The 18,300-nt window shown below is 31.8% G+C and overlaps 3 protein-coding genes across 3 annotated transcripts; all 3 read right to left on the bottom strand.

The window, feature by feature from the left end:
* Positions 1-2,909: 2,909 nt before the first annotated feature.
* On the bottom strand, positions 2,910-5,722 carry LOC108477194 (uncharacterized). Its single transcript, XM_017779665.2, has 4 exons — positions 5,269-5,722; positions 5,054-5,175; positions 3,954-4,967; positions 2,910-3,866 (listed from the first exon to the last, which is right to left on the bottom strand). The coding sequence occupies exons 1-4, from the start codon at positions 5,525-5,527 to the stop codon at positions 3,126-3,128; spliced, it is 2,136 nt and encodes a 711-aa protein (XP_017635154.1). The 5' UTR covers positions 5,528-5,722; the 3' UTR covers positions 2,910-3,125.
* Positions 5,723-9,890: 4,168 nt separating this feature from the next.
* On the bottom strand, positions 9,891-14,000 carry LOC108480031 (uncharacterized). Its single transcript, XM_017782930.2, has 7 exons — positions 13,644-14,000; positions 13,514-13,545; positions 12,694-12,791; positions 12,508-12,590; positions 11,998-12,075; positions 11,825-11,923; positions 9,891-10,464 (listed from the first exon to the last, which is right to left on the bottom strand). Exons 1-7 carry the CDS (start codon positions 13,725-13,727, stop codon positions 10,168-10,170), a joined length of 771 nt encoding a protein of 256 aa, XP_017638419.1. The 5' UTR covers positions 13,728-14,000; the 3' UTR covers positions 9,891-10,167.
* Positions 14,001-14,797: 797 nt separating this feature from the next.
* Positions 14,798-17,617, bottom strand: LOC108476872 (probable fructokinase-7). Its single transcript, XM_017779233.2, has 7 exons — positions 17,396-17,617; positions 16,361-16,578; positions 15,892-16,104; positions 15,600-15,797; positions 15,380-15,520; positions 15,196-15,312; positions 14,798-15,109 (listed from the first exon to the last, which is right to left on the bottom strand). The coding sequence occupies exons 1-7, from the start codon at positions 17,415-17,417 to the stop codon at positions 14,972-14,974; spliced, it is 1,047 nt and encodes a 348-aa protein (XP_017634722.1). The 5' UTR covers positions 17,418-17,617; the 3' UTR covers positions 14,798-14,971.
* Positions 17,618-18,300: the final 683 nt, after the last annotated feature.

The following is an 18,300-nucleotide window of genomic DNA, read 5'->3' on the forward strand; positions in this document are numbered from 1 at the left end:
TATATGTGAGTTTTATTTGATTCCTCATTTATTATATTTTATTTTAATTCTGTATTATAATTATTCGAAAATATATTTGTAATACTCGTAAATTTTTACAATTTAAAATATTGTAAAAGGTATTTTAAAACATCTCGTGGTAGCATTGCTTGATGATTGAAGAATCCATCAACGAATAAAGAAATTACTTAGAATATGAGCTTAGGGTTTGAACTTTGAAGTTCATATTTTAATTTTTTTGTGTGTTACTATTGTAATTCAAATTCACAAAAATCTAATTTATACTATATAAAATATACAAGGAGTAAGGCTTCTCTGTCCTATTAAATTCATTTCAGTGGTGGAGTCAAGGGGTAGGCATGGGTCTCGGTTCCTTTAAAATAGAAAAATTTTCACTTATACCCATTATAATTTATAAAATTTTAAATTAGTAATAATAAAATTACACTTTGATTCCAAAAATAATAAAAATATTAATTTAATCTTTTAAAATTATAAAGATATAATATATTAATTTTGTAAAATTATATTTTTACTATTATAAAATATACAATTTAATTTTAATTCTCTTAAAATATATATATATATATATATATATATATTTTGGTTCCACCACTGATTCATTCCTTTCAATTGACGTGACACCTCTAATCAATTAGGGTATGTTTCACTTCTCATACCATAACTCGTTTTAGTTTATTTTCGAAATTTGTCTTCGCATATTAATTTATTCTCTTGTATTGTATTTTTCATATTTATTGTATTTATTAAATTATTTTTGTTTTATAGTTCAGATGATGGGAGAGACCCGACCACGCCATTGCTGTTCTTGTTCCTTTTCTGACCACTTTATAATTGTATATAACAAAAGTTGAATTATACTATAGTGATAAAAATTTCTTCTAAATTTATATTTATATTAACAATTTCTTTTAAAATAAATATCAAAACTATACAATATTATATATGAACTTTAATTTTATATAATTTTTACATGAAATTTTAATTCAATTTTTACAATAATACTATCGACATATATGTTTATATATTATATACACAAATAATTACAATAATATAATGTATAACGTTTTTGAAATTTTAATTAGCCCTACTCAAAATTTTTAAACTTTTAAATTCTTTAATTAGAACTTTTTTTAAATCTCATTAATCCTTTTAAAATAAATAATTAATTAAACCCGTAATTTTTAAAAATTTTATTAAACCCTAAAATTTTAAAAATTAAAACCCTTAATTTAAAAAAAAATTAAGTAGGTCCGTCAAACACAATGACACATTCCATCACCATCCGTCATGTTTTGCATGATAAATGTTTACCCGGTTAAATTTATACAACTAAGCTATGAAGCATCTATGAGAGGGCTATTCCAAGAAAAGTTAGATAAGGCCTTAGTTCCCTTTGGTTCCTTCAAAGTTCTAGGACTAGTAACTGATATATATCGTGAAAAAAAAATTGTAATTTAAATTTAAAAAAATTTATAATAATTTCATAATAATTTTTTTTCCTAATTTTGGAACGTATCAAAGATTACTTATTCATCACAAAAGTTTGCACTTTCAGCTTCTTCTTTTTAAAAATTTTTTTTATCACAGATTCTTTTAAATTGTTGTTTATGTTGTATAAAGTTAAAGCCAAAACTAAAGTTAAAGTAGCAAAATTTTAGATGCATGCATGCTTTAGCTTGGCCCTAAAAATAGCAAAATCAAACGTACGTAACATGAACTTTCTCATAAAATCCATGCACCACCAGCTTTTTACCACCTCACTTTTTCCTTTTTCTTTTAGCTTTTTTTTTTTTTTCATCTATCTCTTCTACAAGCTCAAGTTTCCATGAATGGGGAACCAAACTTAATAATAATAATTATAACGATTTTATTCATTACTTTAAAGTTATGTACAAATTTGTTTGTTAACAAAAAAAAATGACTAAAATCTTTTCCTTATGAGTTTATAAACTTGAATAAAAAAATATTCATCGTTATTTACTTATAAGATTTTTTATTAGATGTAGATTATGTCTTTATTAAAGTTACAAGTAATTAATTAAACTCAAATAAACTAATTAATAATTCACGTGTAATTTTTATAAGACAAACTCGAATAGGAGAGTGTTGAGACAAGAAAAATCAAAGCCTCATTGAGTTACTATTATTATTTTTAACCATTGAGTTACTATATTAATAATAAGTAAATATGCAAAAATTGACCAATGGTTGTGCAACTCTTTTGGACGGTCAAAGGTCAAATGGAGCATTTTGAAACTAGAGAAATAAAAAAAGTATATTTTAAGGAACCTTTGAATAGGCTTTCGGATTTTAACCCCATATATATAACATGTAACATGTTTAAATAACTAGTACATTCTTGAGTTGATTTCAATATTTGTGCCTTTGGCAGGGCAGGATAACAAATTTATTGAAATAAGAGTTATTATTATTATTATATAAATATATATATATATATATATATATTTATGTTAGATTTCGTCCTTTTATCATTAAAAGTAAAAATCTAGCTTTCCATTCATAAAAGCTTTCATGCATAGTATAATGCTAATTGCTTCATTAATAAGTTACATATGAACAGTATAGAACATAATGATTAGATATTCTTAAGTACTAACAAACACATATTATTAAGAGAAAACAAGGATAATCTTAAATATTGATTTTATGTGACCCAAAATTAATATATATATAAAAGCATCATTGTACTAAGCATATTACATCGAAATGTGACTCCAACTTTGAAGTACTTAAAATTTTTTTAAAACCCCAAAATGAATATCTATTTTTTAATATTAGGTTTCAACTACATACAGAATGGAACCGAGTTAGATTTTTAATGTGAGGCAAAGTTTTTAAATACCCAAAATTTAAAACTCGAAATCTTATTTAAATAATATCGAGTTTTTTACTACTTAATCCGAAAAGATTTCGGAAAATACATTATTACAATTTATATATACAAGATATATATATATATATAAAAAAGGGTCCAACAGCTATACTTATCCACGTGTACAGTCCTACAAAGACCCCAACGAATAGCATCTCATCACGTGAATCACCCATGTGATATGTTCTCATTCACCACTATTCAAACATTAAACGGCACCGTTTAGTTCTAAAAGACGAGACTTTTGAAAATTGAAACCAGCAAAACAAAATTCGAAATCAGCTGCCGTTTCATGTACCAACGCCTCTAATATGCTGTTTCCGATCTCCGACACAATCCCTTCCCCTTCTTCTTCATACGCCATCACACACCGGAGTTTCATCTCCGGCAAATCTTTGTCGATCAATGCATCAATGTCTTCAAGCACACGACAATCAGCTCGAGGAAAACGACCAATCTTCGAACACAATGTGTTTATTAACTGAGACCCGACCATATTACTAAAACGTTCACGTCCAACAAATTTAACCCAAGGTTTCATATTGAAGAAAGGGTTTAAAATATCAGTCAAAAGTTCATCGACTAGATGGAACAGTAATTTTCTATTGCATCGTAGGTTCAGTTGACTGGTTTTATTATTATTAGTGGTGAAATGTTCGAGGTAGTAAAAAATGGAAGGGTTAATAGGATGAGAAGGAGAAAACCAAGAAGCTAAGGACAGTGGGGTATGTTTATCTAACCCAGTACGTCTTAGTATTCTTGCAATGTACTCATGATATTCTGCTTCTTCACCGGTGGTGGTGGTAGTAACATTGTTACACCTGTCGCCGATGTTGTCGTGTCGGGAACTGTGTAAGTACGTCGCTTCTTGTTTGTTGTTGTACGTTTGGCTCGAACAACTAGATAACTGTGAGCTATTACTACGTTTTGGTCTTGTAGCATCTAAGACCTGTATAACGAATCCAAAAACAATAAGTTAATGATGATAAAGTTAAAAAGAAAATTGAAAGAAGTGATGATTTGATTTTGAATATACCTGTTTTTGAGGGATTTTAGTAGCTGGAGGTGACGGGTCTTTTTTGACTGGAAAAAGGGAAGAGACTGTAATGTTGAGGAGATCATTTGATAATGGTGTTTTCTTACATTTCTTGTCTGGAATGTTAGCTCTGTTGGCTGTTGAAGGACGAACGAAGGGCTCTTCTTGCTTGGTTCGTATTATGTCCGATGTTCGTTGTGGCTTTTTCAGCTTTGTCACTTTCTTGCATTTGCTTGTGCTTCTCTGTGTCTGTTGGTCATCTTGTTCCTCTGCCACTGTCTGCAACTTGGGCTTTTGTAAAACCCTGGTCGGCGGTGGCTGGATACTAATTTCTGATGGTTTTGGAGGTTGAGGGTTTTGATCTTTGGTTTTAGGTTCCAAGAACCTAAGCCTAGGTGAACACGAAGGTGTCGTCGAGTGCTTGCCATTGCCATTACTGGTCGAGTCCTCGGCTAGTTTACTCATCGCCTTTGAAATCTTCTTGTACTTGAATTGATTAACAAGCTCCTCTCTAGTTTGTTCCCTGTTCCGAACAGTATTAGTAATATCCATCCCAACTTTTCTTCCCACACTTTCTTTAACTTGTTTCATTATCTGCCGAGCATAATGACCCGGACTCTTATTCTCGTCTTCGCTCCTTTTCGAGAACCGAGTAACCATTACCTCTTCGGTCGTACTCATGTTCTCTTTATTAATCTGAAGCGAAAACCGATGGTGATAGTCCACATCCGACCTCCTAGCAGACGATAACCTCGGAGTTTCCGGTAACGACCGAGTACCCCTAAAATCACCACCGTCTACTGATCTCCTACGACCCTTTAAATGTGAAGAAGAAGACTTAGGTTGTGAAAAAGATGGTGAATGAGTTTCGGGTAAAAGGTCAAGACCCATCAGCCTAGCGACTAGAGTAGGTGTCTTGGTCCCTGGTGAGCTGCTAATCTCTGAAAATGTGTCATTATTTGAAGCTCCAACTTTTGACCTTATGTCCCCACTTGTTTTAATTTGAATTCCCATCTAGATTTTCATAAAAAAAAAATCATCATCATCATCACTCACCTTTAAAAAAAAAAGAAAAACAAAGGACTAGTTAGCAAACTTACGGGGATATTTAAACTTTCATCTTCTTTACTGGTTGATGTTGTTAAAGAAGCTGAAACTGAAGCTGAAACTGAAGTTGAACTTTCATCCTCTGATTCTAAACTATTCCTTGGTGCTTCAGTACCTGCATTTGCATTGGAACTCGATAATGTACTGCAAAAAGAGGGAGAGAGAGAGAGAGAGAGAGAGAGAGAGAAGAGCGTATGAAAGAAAGAACCTTTAAGTGCAGTGGGGACGAAGTTACTATGGGGAGAAATAAAAGAGGAGGGTTGTTTAAAACAACCACAACTGCTACTGCTATTGCTGCTACTATTTGTTTGATGGTTTAAAGGGAACTGGAAATGATGGAAATCAAAGAACTGGAAGACAGCACTTATACAACCAGTGGGAGTGGTGGTGGTTTCAGCTTTCGATGGTGGTGGTCTTTTGGTGGATGTTTTAGCTCCGGTAGCCCAATACGGCCAATCTCTTCCCATTTCCGATCAAAAGGAAAATGGGGATTTAGTAAATGGATAGAAATGAGAGAGAGAGAGGTAGAGAGAGAGAAAAGAGGAAAGTGCAAAAGAGGTTTGTTAGTTTGAAAGTTGATGATGATGAGAAAAAAAGGGTTATTATAAGATGGTGAAGAAGGAGCGAGAAAAGTGGATCCACGAAGCATGTTAAATAAATCAGTAGCAAGCAGCCCACATTTTTTTTTTTTATAATTTCAGGGACTTTTTAGAAAGTACAACAAAAATATGGTTTGTGGGCGCGCGGCAATACGGATAACTCCACACAAACAGCTTCAAATTCTTACATGATTTTAAATTAGTCCATAAAACTTCGAAATAGTTCAATTGAATTTTTATATTATCATTATTCTTAGGATTAAATGTTCAATTTAGATATTTTAAATCATGTAAATCAAATAATACTCATCCCATACATATTAAATAAAAGGTATGCGTTAATAAATTTTAGAAAAATATTATTTATTTTATTATTATATCCAAATTATCCATAGATAGGTATTCTTAATTCAATTCATGTGTATTACATAAACTTTGAGCTAATAATTAATATATAAACTAATGGTTAAACTAAAAAACATATTTTAATTTTAAAATTTAATTAAAACGTTTTAAAATTTAAAATAAAATTTAAATTTTAGTTTATAATCTAAATACGCTAAATACAAATTAATCATATAACATTAGTAAAAGTTATTTTCTTTTTTCTAAAATTTATAAATATAAATACAAGTCACATATTTAATCGCTAAAACTTAAATTCAAAAATGTTAGAATAAAAACTCAACCGTAGCGTTTGAGTACGGGCAAACTTTTAACATGGACCACATCATTTGCCAAATAAAAATTAAATATAAACAAACATTTTAGGTAATTGCACCCAAGATCACTAATTTTTAGTAAATTTCTATTTGGTCACTCAATTTCAAAAAATTACAAAATAGCCATTAAATTATTCAAAAAATTTTATTTAAACCATCATGCTATTAAAATCTTTGTGGTATGACTTTTTTTGTTTGCACCATTTGCACCAATTGAAAGCTCTTATTCCCTTTCTCTTTTATAATTTTTTCATGAAATATCATGAATTTACTCACCAAAATCTAAACAATTTTTTTCTTCGATCTCTAAACTAATCATCAGATCAACTTGGACTTATCCACCGTATCGATTGTTGAATCAACACTTGGAACTCGCTAACCAAACTTAAAAATAGCCCAATAACTTAATTAAAAACTTTTAAATAATTAAGTGACAATTTTATAACATTTAAAAGTTAAATAACAAAAAAATAAATTTATTAAGAATTTAATGACCTTGAATGCAATTTATCCAATATTTTATCAATTATCTATATCCAATTTCCATAGATATGAAAAAGGGGGTAGACTAGGGTGAGTGTGGTCGTCTTTTTTCTGTTTTTATTGGGAAATGGAATTGGTAAAAAGATAAAGAAAGTAGTGGGGAGTGGGGACTGAAGTCAGTGGGGAGGGTATAAAAATGTTGGAAAGGTATTGATGACGCACCCTTTTAATTTCACACCCATCTGTTGGACACATTTACAAATAGCTCTCACTCTCCCAAGCTCGATTTACAATGTGATTCCTCCCTTTGTAGTTTTAAATACGAGTTGGGTTTTTATATTTTATTTCCTAGGGTGGGGATCTGCAGGTGTAATGTGAACTTGTCTATGGATTGTGATAGCCATGACCGTATGGTCTCAGGTTATGGTTGTTATTATTATTATCCTTTATCATTTCCCTTTTTCTATCCTGCTTGATATACCCAGGGTTAGATTAGAGCTTTATCTAACTCACATTACTTCCCTCAAACAATATTCTAAAAACTAAATCAATTATATTATTAATTTTTTAATTAAATTTTAACCGATTCAATCCTTTTTTCCGATTTTATGGTATAAGGTTTGATTCAGATAATCATGTTTCAAACGTAATGTTTACATTTAGAGATTGTACAAGCTTCTACAACATCTAGATTACTACAAAACATAAATTCCAACCCAGTTACCACTCCGACAGCTAATGGATTTGAAATTCACACATATCATTATCACTCTAGACCAACCGCTTGTTGTGATCATGAGCATTACTTTTGAAACAAATCCTAATAAAAAAAAGAGATTATTTACCTTCCTTTAAACAAGTCATAAATATAACACCTAAAATAACATCAACATTATTAAGAAAAAGCAACAATGTCAGTTTGTAACATATTCATATGTAATGATCACTTGAATTGTGTTGTCTAAAGGTGAACATGAAATTTACCTTCCTTTAAACAAGGTATAATATGTATAACACCTAGAATAAACATCATTATTAAAAGAAAGCAACAATGTCAGTTTCGTAATACTAAGTTGCTAACATATTCCTATGCAATGATCACTTGAATTGTCTTGTCTAAAGATGACTAAAATATGAAATTTTCTTATAAAAATAAATAATAAAAAAGTAAATATATGAAAACGTATTTTAATAATGTGAATTTGCCTCAAAAAGAATTTTGAATATCGCTCCTCTCTCTATAATAAAACCTCGTCACTATTCTAAATGATTTGGTCAGTCTCAGTGATCTAATACAATGATCTCATCATGGTGATTGAGATCTTTTTTGATATATTTGATTTTAACGTATCAAAACACCAGAAGAGAGTTCTGCAAGTGAGTTTATTATGCTTTCACTGAAATGGAAGAGCACAGAAAAGGGCAGAAGAAAAAACAGCCATTTTCCATTTCAGAAAAGAGTAATAATAAATAAATAAATAAAACCAGCAAATAGCAAGAGGGTAAAGAAAAGGAAAATGAAAAACACTGTTACTTACAGTTAAAAAGTGCCGCTTCCCGTGGAATATGGCAAATTCTCAATGGTAGAAGATGCTTCCAAGAGACAAATAATAATAAATGGCAAAAGTGATACTTCAGAGACCAGGGTTGACCCACACCCACTTTCCAAAAAATTACAAATACAGTTCTAAAGTCTATGTACCAATGTACCGCCATTGTTCTCCTACTCTTCTTCTCAAGTCTTTCGATGAATAAATTGGCCATTGATTTTCCTAACCTACCCACTTTGAGCAGAGTCCTCACATTGAAATCACTAGCTACAGTCTTTCAATCAGTTTAGATCCATTTTATATCATAAATACATTCAACGACCTTATTAGTACGTCTCATAACTCTCATCTGATACCTACAAAGGTATATTTAAGTGAAAGATTTTAATCGCAAAATCAGAATAGCCTGCATCCAAAGATACTACTAACATTTCAACATGTTCTTGTTCTTTAAGACTAGTTTTTAAAATATTCTGATGTTAACCCGGAACCTAATGTCAATCAAAATTCGGCTTAGATGACTCGTCACAACAACTATTAGTGTACAGTATATTCGTTAATGTTTCACAAGATCATGCCAGTCCATGTTATGAAATTATTTTCTAAAACTTATGTTGAAGGATCAAAGCATCAAAACATTTACTATCCCTGGCCCCATATACCAAACCTAATGCATAGGGACATAATTCTCATAAAAGATCAGCAGAAAGAATTCAAGGAAAGAAATTTTCCTGATAAAAATTCTCCAAATTATCGATGAAAGGAAACTGCAGCATACCAACATTTTACTGCTATCATCATTAGCACACTTTCAAAAATTCATTCGGTCAACAACATGATTACATGTGAACAGGAGCATTCAAATTTTGAATTTTTAAACAGTAGGTGCTTAAAAATTCTCAGTCATGTAAAATTGCCACAAGCAGTAGAGAAATGAGATGCGAGTTCGTATAACATGACGGCATGAAAAGGATGAATGTATAAATCAAGGCTCATGTGGTACAAACATATGTAATTGCAGTCATCTAATGCAGCTGCAGACACAATGATGCTATGCCAGGTAGATTTCAATATCTAATGGAGGCCAATCAAAGAACCTCGAGCAGAAGTGGGGCTTAACTGTACGTTTCCAAACAATTTTATCAATTGGTACCTTGAAAAGAGTTGAGTAATGCCTAAACTACATGACACCTAAGTAAATAATAAGAGCAGTACATAAATGATTTAACAGACTGTTAAGAGCATGGTGTAGAATGTCTCGAGATACGAACAAGGAAAACCACAAGTATTGGCATATATTTCATAAAAGTTTGACACTAATAGATGAAAAATGATTCTTCCTTCTTTCTTATATTCTCACTGGCAAATAATAGGAATCTCTGCTCACTTTGATTAGCCCTAATTAGTTCTTCGCAAAAGCCAGAGGTTAAACATTAACCAAAAACCCCAACAGTAGTATCATCTCATGGCAGAGAGTTCACACAAAAGGTTTCCTTTTCTATTATTTTTTTTGAAGATATGAGTTTCTAATTCTATATCTGTTTCTAAATAATTTCCTGCTTGAAGACAATACTAATGACATAAAGTCAAATGCCACATTCATATCAACAAGCTATAAGCAATTGAAAGAATACAAGGTAAAGATCAAAAAAACAAAGGGGAAGAAAGACTGGTGATACCCTACAACATGAGAAAACACTGATTGTTGCCTTGATCCTTCAGCAAAGAAAAGAGAAAATCCAGAAAAATGCTTCTAAGTTCTAGCATCCACATCAAACCCAGCTCCTGTCCAACCAGGTGCTGCAGATCCTCTGCTCTTGGGCACCGCACCAATCCCCTTTCCTCTTCCATGAAAAGTGTTTTTCTTCTTTCCTTTTACTTCTCCATCATTAGTAGCAAGTTGATTCTGCCCATTCATAACTTGAACATTCCCACCATTTCCTTGATGAGGTACCCTTGTGGAAACAGTAGAGCCCGATTCTGTTGTTTGTGGAACTGAGGACACGCCTATGGTTGCAGCATGTTGTGTCAATCCAATTGCTTTCATGTCCTAAACATGATCCAAGTCAAACTTTCAACAATCTTTCTATTATTTAAGGCAGTGAATAAAGAACCAAAGAAGAGATCAAATTGATCAAATCTCCAATTTTTGGTTCAACTAGTTGAACATGCTGATTCAACTATAACATTTTTAAAAAGAATCATACAAGTAATTTCGATTTTTTTTTTATCAAATGTTACTTTCAATAATTAATTTTTCATGATAAAAAGTAAATTTGTAATGCATGCTCAACTCATCAATCAAACGTAGACCACTATTTTCCTCACTTGCCCCCCTGAAAACCAAGTCAAACGCACCACACCACCAAAAAAGAGTGGGAATGAATTCCACATTAGTTAACATGTAGAAGTTTTTTCAACACGTAGAAGCAGACAATTACTTAACTTCCCATTTTCAAAACCATTTTAGATTCTTCAATGCCCAAAAAGAGAGGGAATGAATTCCACATTAGCAGGAAGATAGGAGTAATGGAAAACCATCTCAACCCGGATCATCTTCAGACAACACCAGGAAGCTTCTCTTCAGACAAGATTGGCACAACTTGGGAAGGTAATCAAGTGGGAGTTAAAGGTGATAGATTTGGGTGAAAAAACCGGTCCAATTTGGTTAAAAAGCCCAAAAATATTTAAAGAAATTGTCATGCCTGATTTTTCCCTTATCCGATTCCAGGTATTTGACAGGTTCTTTCCAGTCCAATTTCCCCATTATAAGTATGATGTTGAGCTGCTGAACCGGCTGATCTTATCCATTCTTTTTTATCACTGATTTACATGCATATACCACCAGTGCTTGTGACAACATTCACAAGCCCGACAATATTAATGATATACAAAAAGTGTTTCAAAAGAATGAGCCCTTCAGTTAAGCACTCTGGCATTTTAGTTTGGCTTCTTGAACCAATTTCCATAGTTTATCATATTAGAGTAAACATAAACTCAGAAAGATCAGCTAGTTAATATTTCTTCCTCTTCGCCTTTTTAACATGGGTGAGCAGTTTGAATTGATTAAAGAACAACTACCTAGAGGGAGCCAAACATTCACAAATAATCAGCAAGGCCTAAACTAGATCATCTGTAACAGTTCTCAAGCGTTTGTAGATATGTACAACAGACATGAATGTATTTTTTGTTTTAACAAGACACCTTATTATCAATCCAGTTTATGACAGTGGCATTTACTGCAAAAAAATTGATAGCAATAGAAAATCACAAGAACAAATTACACTAAAAGTGCACAATTTTACATCAGCTAACATGTCTATTCTAGTGACCATTGTTAAACAGTTATCTTCTCCACATAGAGGACCGTTTGAGTATTGGATACTAGGAGAAATAGAAAGAAAGCTTACATGATCAGAAAAAGTGGATTTTTTACTTGGGTTCAGAGCTTCCAATCGCCTTTTCAACTCCTCAAGCCGAGCAAATTGAGAGTTACTGCTTTCTTGAACCTACTAGCGAAAAGCAACACGTTATAACACAGCTGATTAATGCCTGCTTGTCCATCTATAGCAAAGAAGTATACCAGATTGTTCAAGTCCTCACATAGCTTCTGCTTAATTGCTTCCTCATCATGCAGAGCTTTTGATGCTGATTCCCAAGCCTGAAATGCATATAAAGGGAAAAAAAACAGCTATCAAATTTAAGATAGGAGGCAATTTTACTTTCCAATAAAATGGATTTTTTTTAAATATAAAAAAGATTCAATAGCCTCTCACAGTCCAGTTTTGGCCTTAATTAATTGAAATACAACCAGAATCGATCTCAATCTGCAACTTCATGCAGGAAGACTAATGTGCTATAGCTGCAAATTTCCTCTCTTCAGATAAAATTGTTTTACATAGATACACTGCCATTTGAACATTTCCATTTATATTTTGGTCCATCAGGCCCTAATCAACCTAGTATTATTGTCCGTTCAAAGCAAGCAAAAGTGTAAGGAAATAATGAGGACAGTACTCGGTTAAGAAAATAAGAGATATAAAGGCCATGATTCAAGCTCAAATATAGTTGATGGAGAGAGAATTTGGCAAACCTTCCGGGCTTGTTCTTCCTTCTCCTTGGCAATGCGTATTCTCTCAGTTGACATTTCAATTTTCTTTCTCATATGTTCGAGGGCTGAAGATATGCACCACACATTATTCAATGGAGAAGTAAGTCCAGAACAGAAAAATATACATAAATGGAGAAATATCCCATACAATGGCAAGTTCAAGCAAACCTGCTTTTTTAGGCCCAGCAGTGAGTTTCATCTCCATTGTAAGATTTGCTAGTTCTCTTTCAATATCATGAATTTTAGAATAATTTTCGGCTATATATCTGAAAGCATGCATATGAGATTAGACAAGACCCCACCAACAAATGCAATCATGAGAAATAAACTCAAAGAACATTAAAAAGACGAGAAATAATAACTATACAAGGCGTATACCTCTCTCAACCTTTTGTACAAGTGCTACACACAGGAAAATTAATTCTTAAATCCAAACAAAATTTTAACAACCAAATTTAAATGAGAAAAAAGAACTACATTTTTGGCTTGATTAATTGAGCTAGTAAACAACGAACTGAAGTTTTTAATATTTAGTAAAAGCAACTCATGGAACTCAAAGGATAAAAAATAAAAATGCCAGAGTTCATCACCAAGCTCAAATAGAATAGATTCCGGATTCAAATAGTAAGAACTTAATTAGAGCAACAAACATCAAAATCATTTGAGATTTAAGGTTCAAATCCCGTTTCAAGCAGTATCAAACTCTAACGAGAACTTCATGCGATGGCCCTAATCACATCCTATCTCTTTAGATCTGAATTACAGTGTAAGGCTTTAAGCTAATTCTTCAACGCTATCGATTTCTCCTCCTTTTTTCTACATAAGGCCCACAGATTAGAAGAAGGCTTTCCTCATTACAACAGAACTAAATTCCAGCATTGAAACAGAATCAACTCAGGTGAGTTAAAGTTAAAAACAAAAGACGAAATAATTCACGTATCTGAAAAAAAAAAAAAAAACTTAGAAGTAATTAACAACATGAACATACTTCGTGAGTTGAAGCCGCTCCTCCTCGATTATCTGCCGCCACATTTATAACCACAAATTCGGCATCACATTTTCGTCAAAGCAATCAAACGAAACTCATAAAAGAGAAAAAAGAAGAAAAGTAAACTGACCTTCTCAGTGTAGGCAATGACAGAAGGTTCCCTAGGGAGTCCATCGGGTCCGATCTCGGGCAAAAGCGTTGGATTCGAGGTCATATTTTCTTCTTCCTATTATTTTCTCATTTGTTAGAAATTGAGATCGGAACTGGAAATCGAAATGCAAAACAGTCTTCTAATTTATCTGATCTGATTTTACACAAAAGAAGTGGACTTCTTTCATTTCTTGAAGCATTGAGTTTTTTATTTTAACTTTTAAAAATCTTTTTGGGTTTCGTTTTCTTCAATTGACAGCAAAAGGAAACACGTGAGGGCTAATCGTTAATCGCCGCTATCCTCGTTCCCGATCGCGAGCGTTACCCGCGTCTTTTAATAATAATAATAATAATTTTATTATTAATATTATTATTTTCATACTTTTCTTTTCGATAAAATTTTAGCTTTAAATTTTAGTGTTAATATTTCATTCATTGTAGTATATTCTTTTTATTTTATAAATTGCTTTAAAATTTACATGTATCTTTATTTTTAATATATATTTTTAATATTTTATTATATCTTTGACCTTTTGTGGAATCTAAAATTTATTGACAATTTACTAAATAATTTTTATTAATATAAGTATATATTAAATATAATAATTTTCAAGTTAATAAATATAATTTTATATTTAATAGAATGCTATGCATATAATTGTGTTTTTATTTATTTTAATTATTTTCATGCAATTGTATGTTAAATATATTAATTTTAATTTTAATTATAAAAGAGAATTTTTTTCTTTTATTTAGCTACTCATATATTTTAATAGTGGATTTCTTTTCTACTGAAATCATTGAATAATGATAATTGATTTATTAACTTCAAAAAAATTATACTGTTTTTAAGAAAATATTTAAAAACTTATTCCTTAATAATTAGTCAAAACTTAATTGATGCGTATTTAAATATATTTTTAGGTTTGGAAGTTAAGAGTTTGAATTTTTTAATTTTATAATTAAAAAAGAAATAAATAAATTATTCGTGAATACTTTATGAATAATAATTTAATTATTTGATATTTTTGAAAAGTAATTAGATGTTTTAGTAAAATATATATATACATATATATAATAAATGTAGTATAAAAATTAAAAATTGGAAGAGAACGTGTTAATTTTTAGATTCCATTTAAAAAAACGAATTTAATATGATAAAAAATAGTCACTTGTTTTATTGTTACATCAATCTTCTACAACACTTCTTTGAGTAACCCAAAATTGGCTTGAAATCAGTGTAAAAAATTTGAACTAAAACAGCTTTAATGGCCAACAAAGTATACCAATCAGGATCTCCTTTCATTTCTATGATGCATTATATTTGGTCAAGGCATCAACAACTGCCTGTTTTGTCGGAAGTGCCGGAATTGCCCCTCTTCCCGTTACCGTCAACGCTCCGCAAGCATTTGCAAATGCCAAGGCTTCTCTTAATCCCTTCTCGTCCTGTCGGAAAAGATAAAAGTTTCATTTACATGTTAAAATATTGTATTACAGACTAGAACAACGAGTTATGTAAGAACTAAGGGTACCTGAAATAGATTTAAATCGGAAGCTAGGCTGCTTAGTAAGCCGCCAACGAAAGCATCACCAGCACCCGTAGTGTCAACAGCTTTAACTTTAATCCCGGGAACCCTCCCCTTGAAAGCCTGTATATATAGGTCGATTGTTTATTTCCATGTAGTAAACTTAATAATTAGACAAGCTCAAGCTTACCTTGGTGTAATACCTACAACCAGCTGACCCCTCGGTTACGATCAAAAGCTTAAGATTAGGATGAAAAAGCTTGTTCATCACCACATTATCATCATAAGGGTCACCGCCTTCGGTTAAGAATGTAATCTCGTCCTCGCTTACCTGCATTTTTCATGGATTAGCTGCAAATAAATGGAAGTAGCAAGACCGCATTTTATGAGTCTCGTATTCGAATTTGTACCTTGATAAGGTCTGCTTGTTCCCATATGCTCATTATGCCTTCCCGAGCAGCTTCTGCCGATGGCCACAGTGGCAATCTTAAATTCGGATCATAAGAGAGGATACTGCCAGATTTCTTGGCGATGTTCATTGCCGCAAGTTGAGCTGACTTGCATGGTTCTTCGATCAAACTAATCGAACCATAATGAAATATCTTCGCCTGTAATGAAAATATTGTACAGAGATCAGAAAAAATCTAACCACTATTTTGATTAACCAGGACAAAAATGAGAAATGCAGAAAAAACAAAAAACCTTGTTAATGAGGTTTATATCGAGCTCTGATTCATGGAGACGCATATCAGCACTTGGATGACGGAAAAACAAGAATTCCCGTTCACCATCAGCTCTGAGCGTAACAAATGCCAATGCCGTTCTTGCACTTTGATCAAATCGCATGCCAGTATTGTCCACGTAGTTTTCTTTTAAAATGTTAGCTAACATATGCCCAAATTCATCATCCCCTACCTGGTATCAAATTGCAAGGCATCATGTACATTGATATTCTCATGATCCAAATAAAAAGCACGAGATTGCAATTTGCAACAAAAAGCGAGTAGTGGAACTACAAAGAGACTTCTTATTCATATCATTCTACGGTATTGTAAGTTAGTTCTGAACACAAAGATTAAAGCAATTTGTTTTCAACGAATAAACATCATATGATTCCAGCGAATTATTCTAGTAACTGGTACAGAGTAAAAGCTAGATGTTCTGAATTTACCTTGCCTATGAAAGCCGATGATCCTCCTAATCTAGATACACAAACAGCCACATTAGCCGGAGCGCCACCGGGAGCCTTCTGGAAAGCAGGTGCTTCGGCCAAAGAAACCCCTCCGACTGTTGGTACAAAGTCGATCAAAAATTCACCAAAGCAAACAACTAGTGAATCCGTATTTGCGGACTTCCTGTTCATATCACCGGGAAGATCTTTGCCACCACCTACAATTCGTAGTTTTATCGGTATCATAGATGTTTTTCTAACAAGTTGCTCAAAGTGACAACTCCTAGCCCTCAGACATTGCCTTGTCCATTTCGAGTTACAAAATCAATGATTTTTCGAAACAAATCGAATAATTTGGCATTCAGATTCGCAATTAATCTATATTTAAAAGGTAATCTAACACAGATCCAGCACACAATTAGTGTTAAAACATAGCATGTAATTTAACCAACATGTAAGTATAAAAATAGAAAACCAAAATTTTCCAGACCAAACAGGATTCAAATCACTTAGAAAAACAATCAAACACCATCAGATCAAACAATTTCATTAGAAGTGAAGGAAACCCAAACTCGTAAAGCAAGAATTATAGGATTACATGTTCATAACAGATGACAAATAAAGCAAAAAAAAAAAAACTATTGGACACGAAAGAAAAAATATTTATTATTTCTAAACACTATAAACAGCAAGGAACCAAATGATTTGAAACAAGGTAAGAGAATGATCCAGTTTCTTAAGCTAGAGATTGAACTTGAATTCCATAACCAAATAGATTATTATCATCTTTGAAAGCCAATTCTAAAACATGTTTCTATTAAGACTGAAGTTAGTAAATTTAATTAGCAGTTTAGCGCATTACAATTAATAAAAAAATTGTAATCTTTATGCAGAAAACCAACTCAAAACCCAGAAATGGCACAACATGCAAAGTTAAGCTCAAAGATGAATATTTTTGAATCTCAAGAAAATGAAATATCAAAAAGATTTTAAAAAATGAAAAAGAATCAAGAAAAAAAAGAGAGAGAGAAGAACCTGTAGTTAAATTCCCAGCCATTTTTCTTTTGTCTTTTCTGAGAATTACAGAGATTGAATTTGAAGGAGCAAAACAATGGCCGCTAAAGCCGGTACTGGTTTTCTTGTCCCTGTATTTGAAACTTGGAAGACGAAGAAGAAAGCAGAAACGTATAGAATAGGAGCGTGGCCGTCGCCAATCTTGAATTGGATTCTTCTTTAGAAGATAAGTTGACAAATTTATTAAGATCACCGTCACATGAATCACTTAATTTTAAAAAGGTTTAATCCTGATCCACACCCCTTCTACTCTTTGGATTTTGAAATTTAGTCCCTCTATTATTTGGTTAAAATATCTTCCTAGTTTCTATACTTTTTTATACATTTAGGGTTTAGTCTCTCTACTTTTATTTTAAGAAATTTAGTCCCTTTACTTTTTGAATTTAAAATGCAAGTTCAATTATTAATATTATTAAAATGTTTCTCTTAAATTCATTTCATTACAACATTTTTTTTTGTGTTAAAGGCTAGTAAGTGATTTTTTATTTCAACATGTCATACTGGTAAAATTTGAATGACGTTAAAAATTAAATTTAAATTTTGATAGGTAAAAATATAGAATTAAATTCCTAAAAATAAAGTATAACGATTAAATTCCAAATATCTGAAGAATACAAAGACTTAGAACATATCTTAATCTATTTTTATAAAGTACATAAGAGATCCTGTTAACTAAAAACTTGAGTAATATCCTTTTCACTTCACATCTGTTTAAATTTCAAATATATAAAGAATATAGGACTTTGATCGAAACATGTCTCAAACTCCTTTTATCGATCATAATTAAAAGTATCCTACAACCATCAATTAAAGTAGATAAAATCGTATCAGAGTAAACACATGTTAGAAATAAAGTTAGATAGTTG

This window comes from Gossypium arboreum, chromosome 12 (assembly GCF_025698485.1).
Source record: "Gossypium arboreum isolate Shixiya-1 chromosome 12, ASM2569848v2, whole genome shotgun sequence".
In the NCBI taxonomy this organism is placed as follows: domain Eukaryota; kingdom Viridiplantae; phylum Streptophyta; class Magnoliopsida; order Malvales; family Malvaceae; genus Gossypium; species Gossypium arboreum.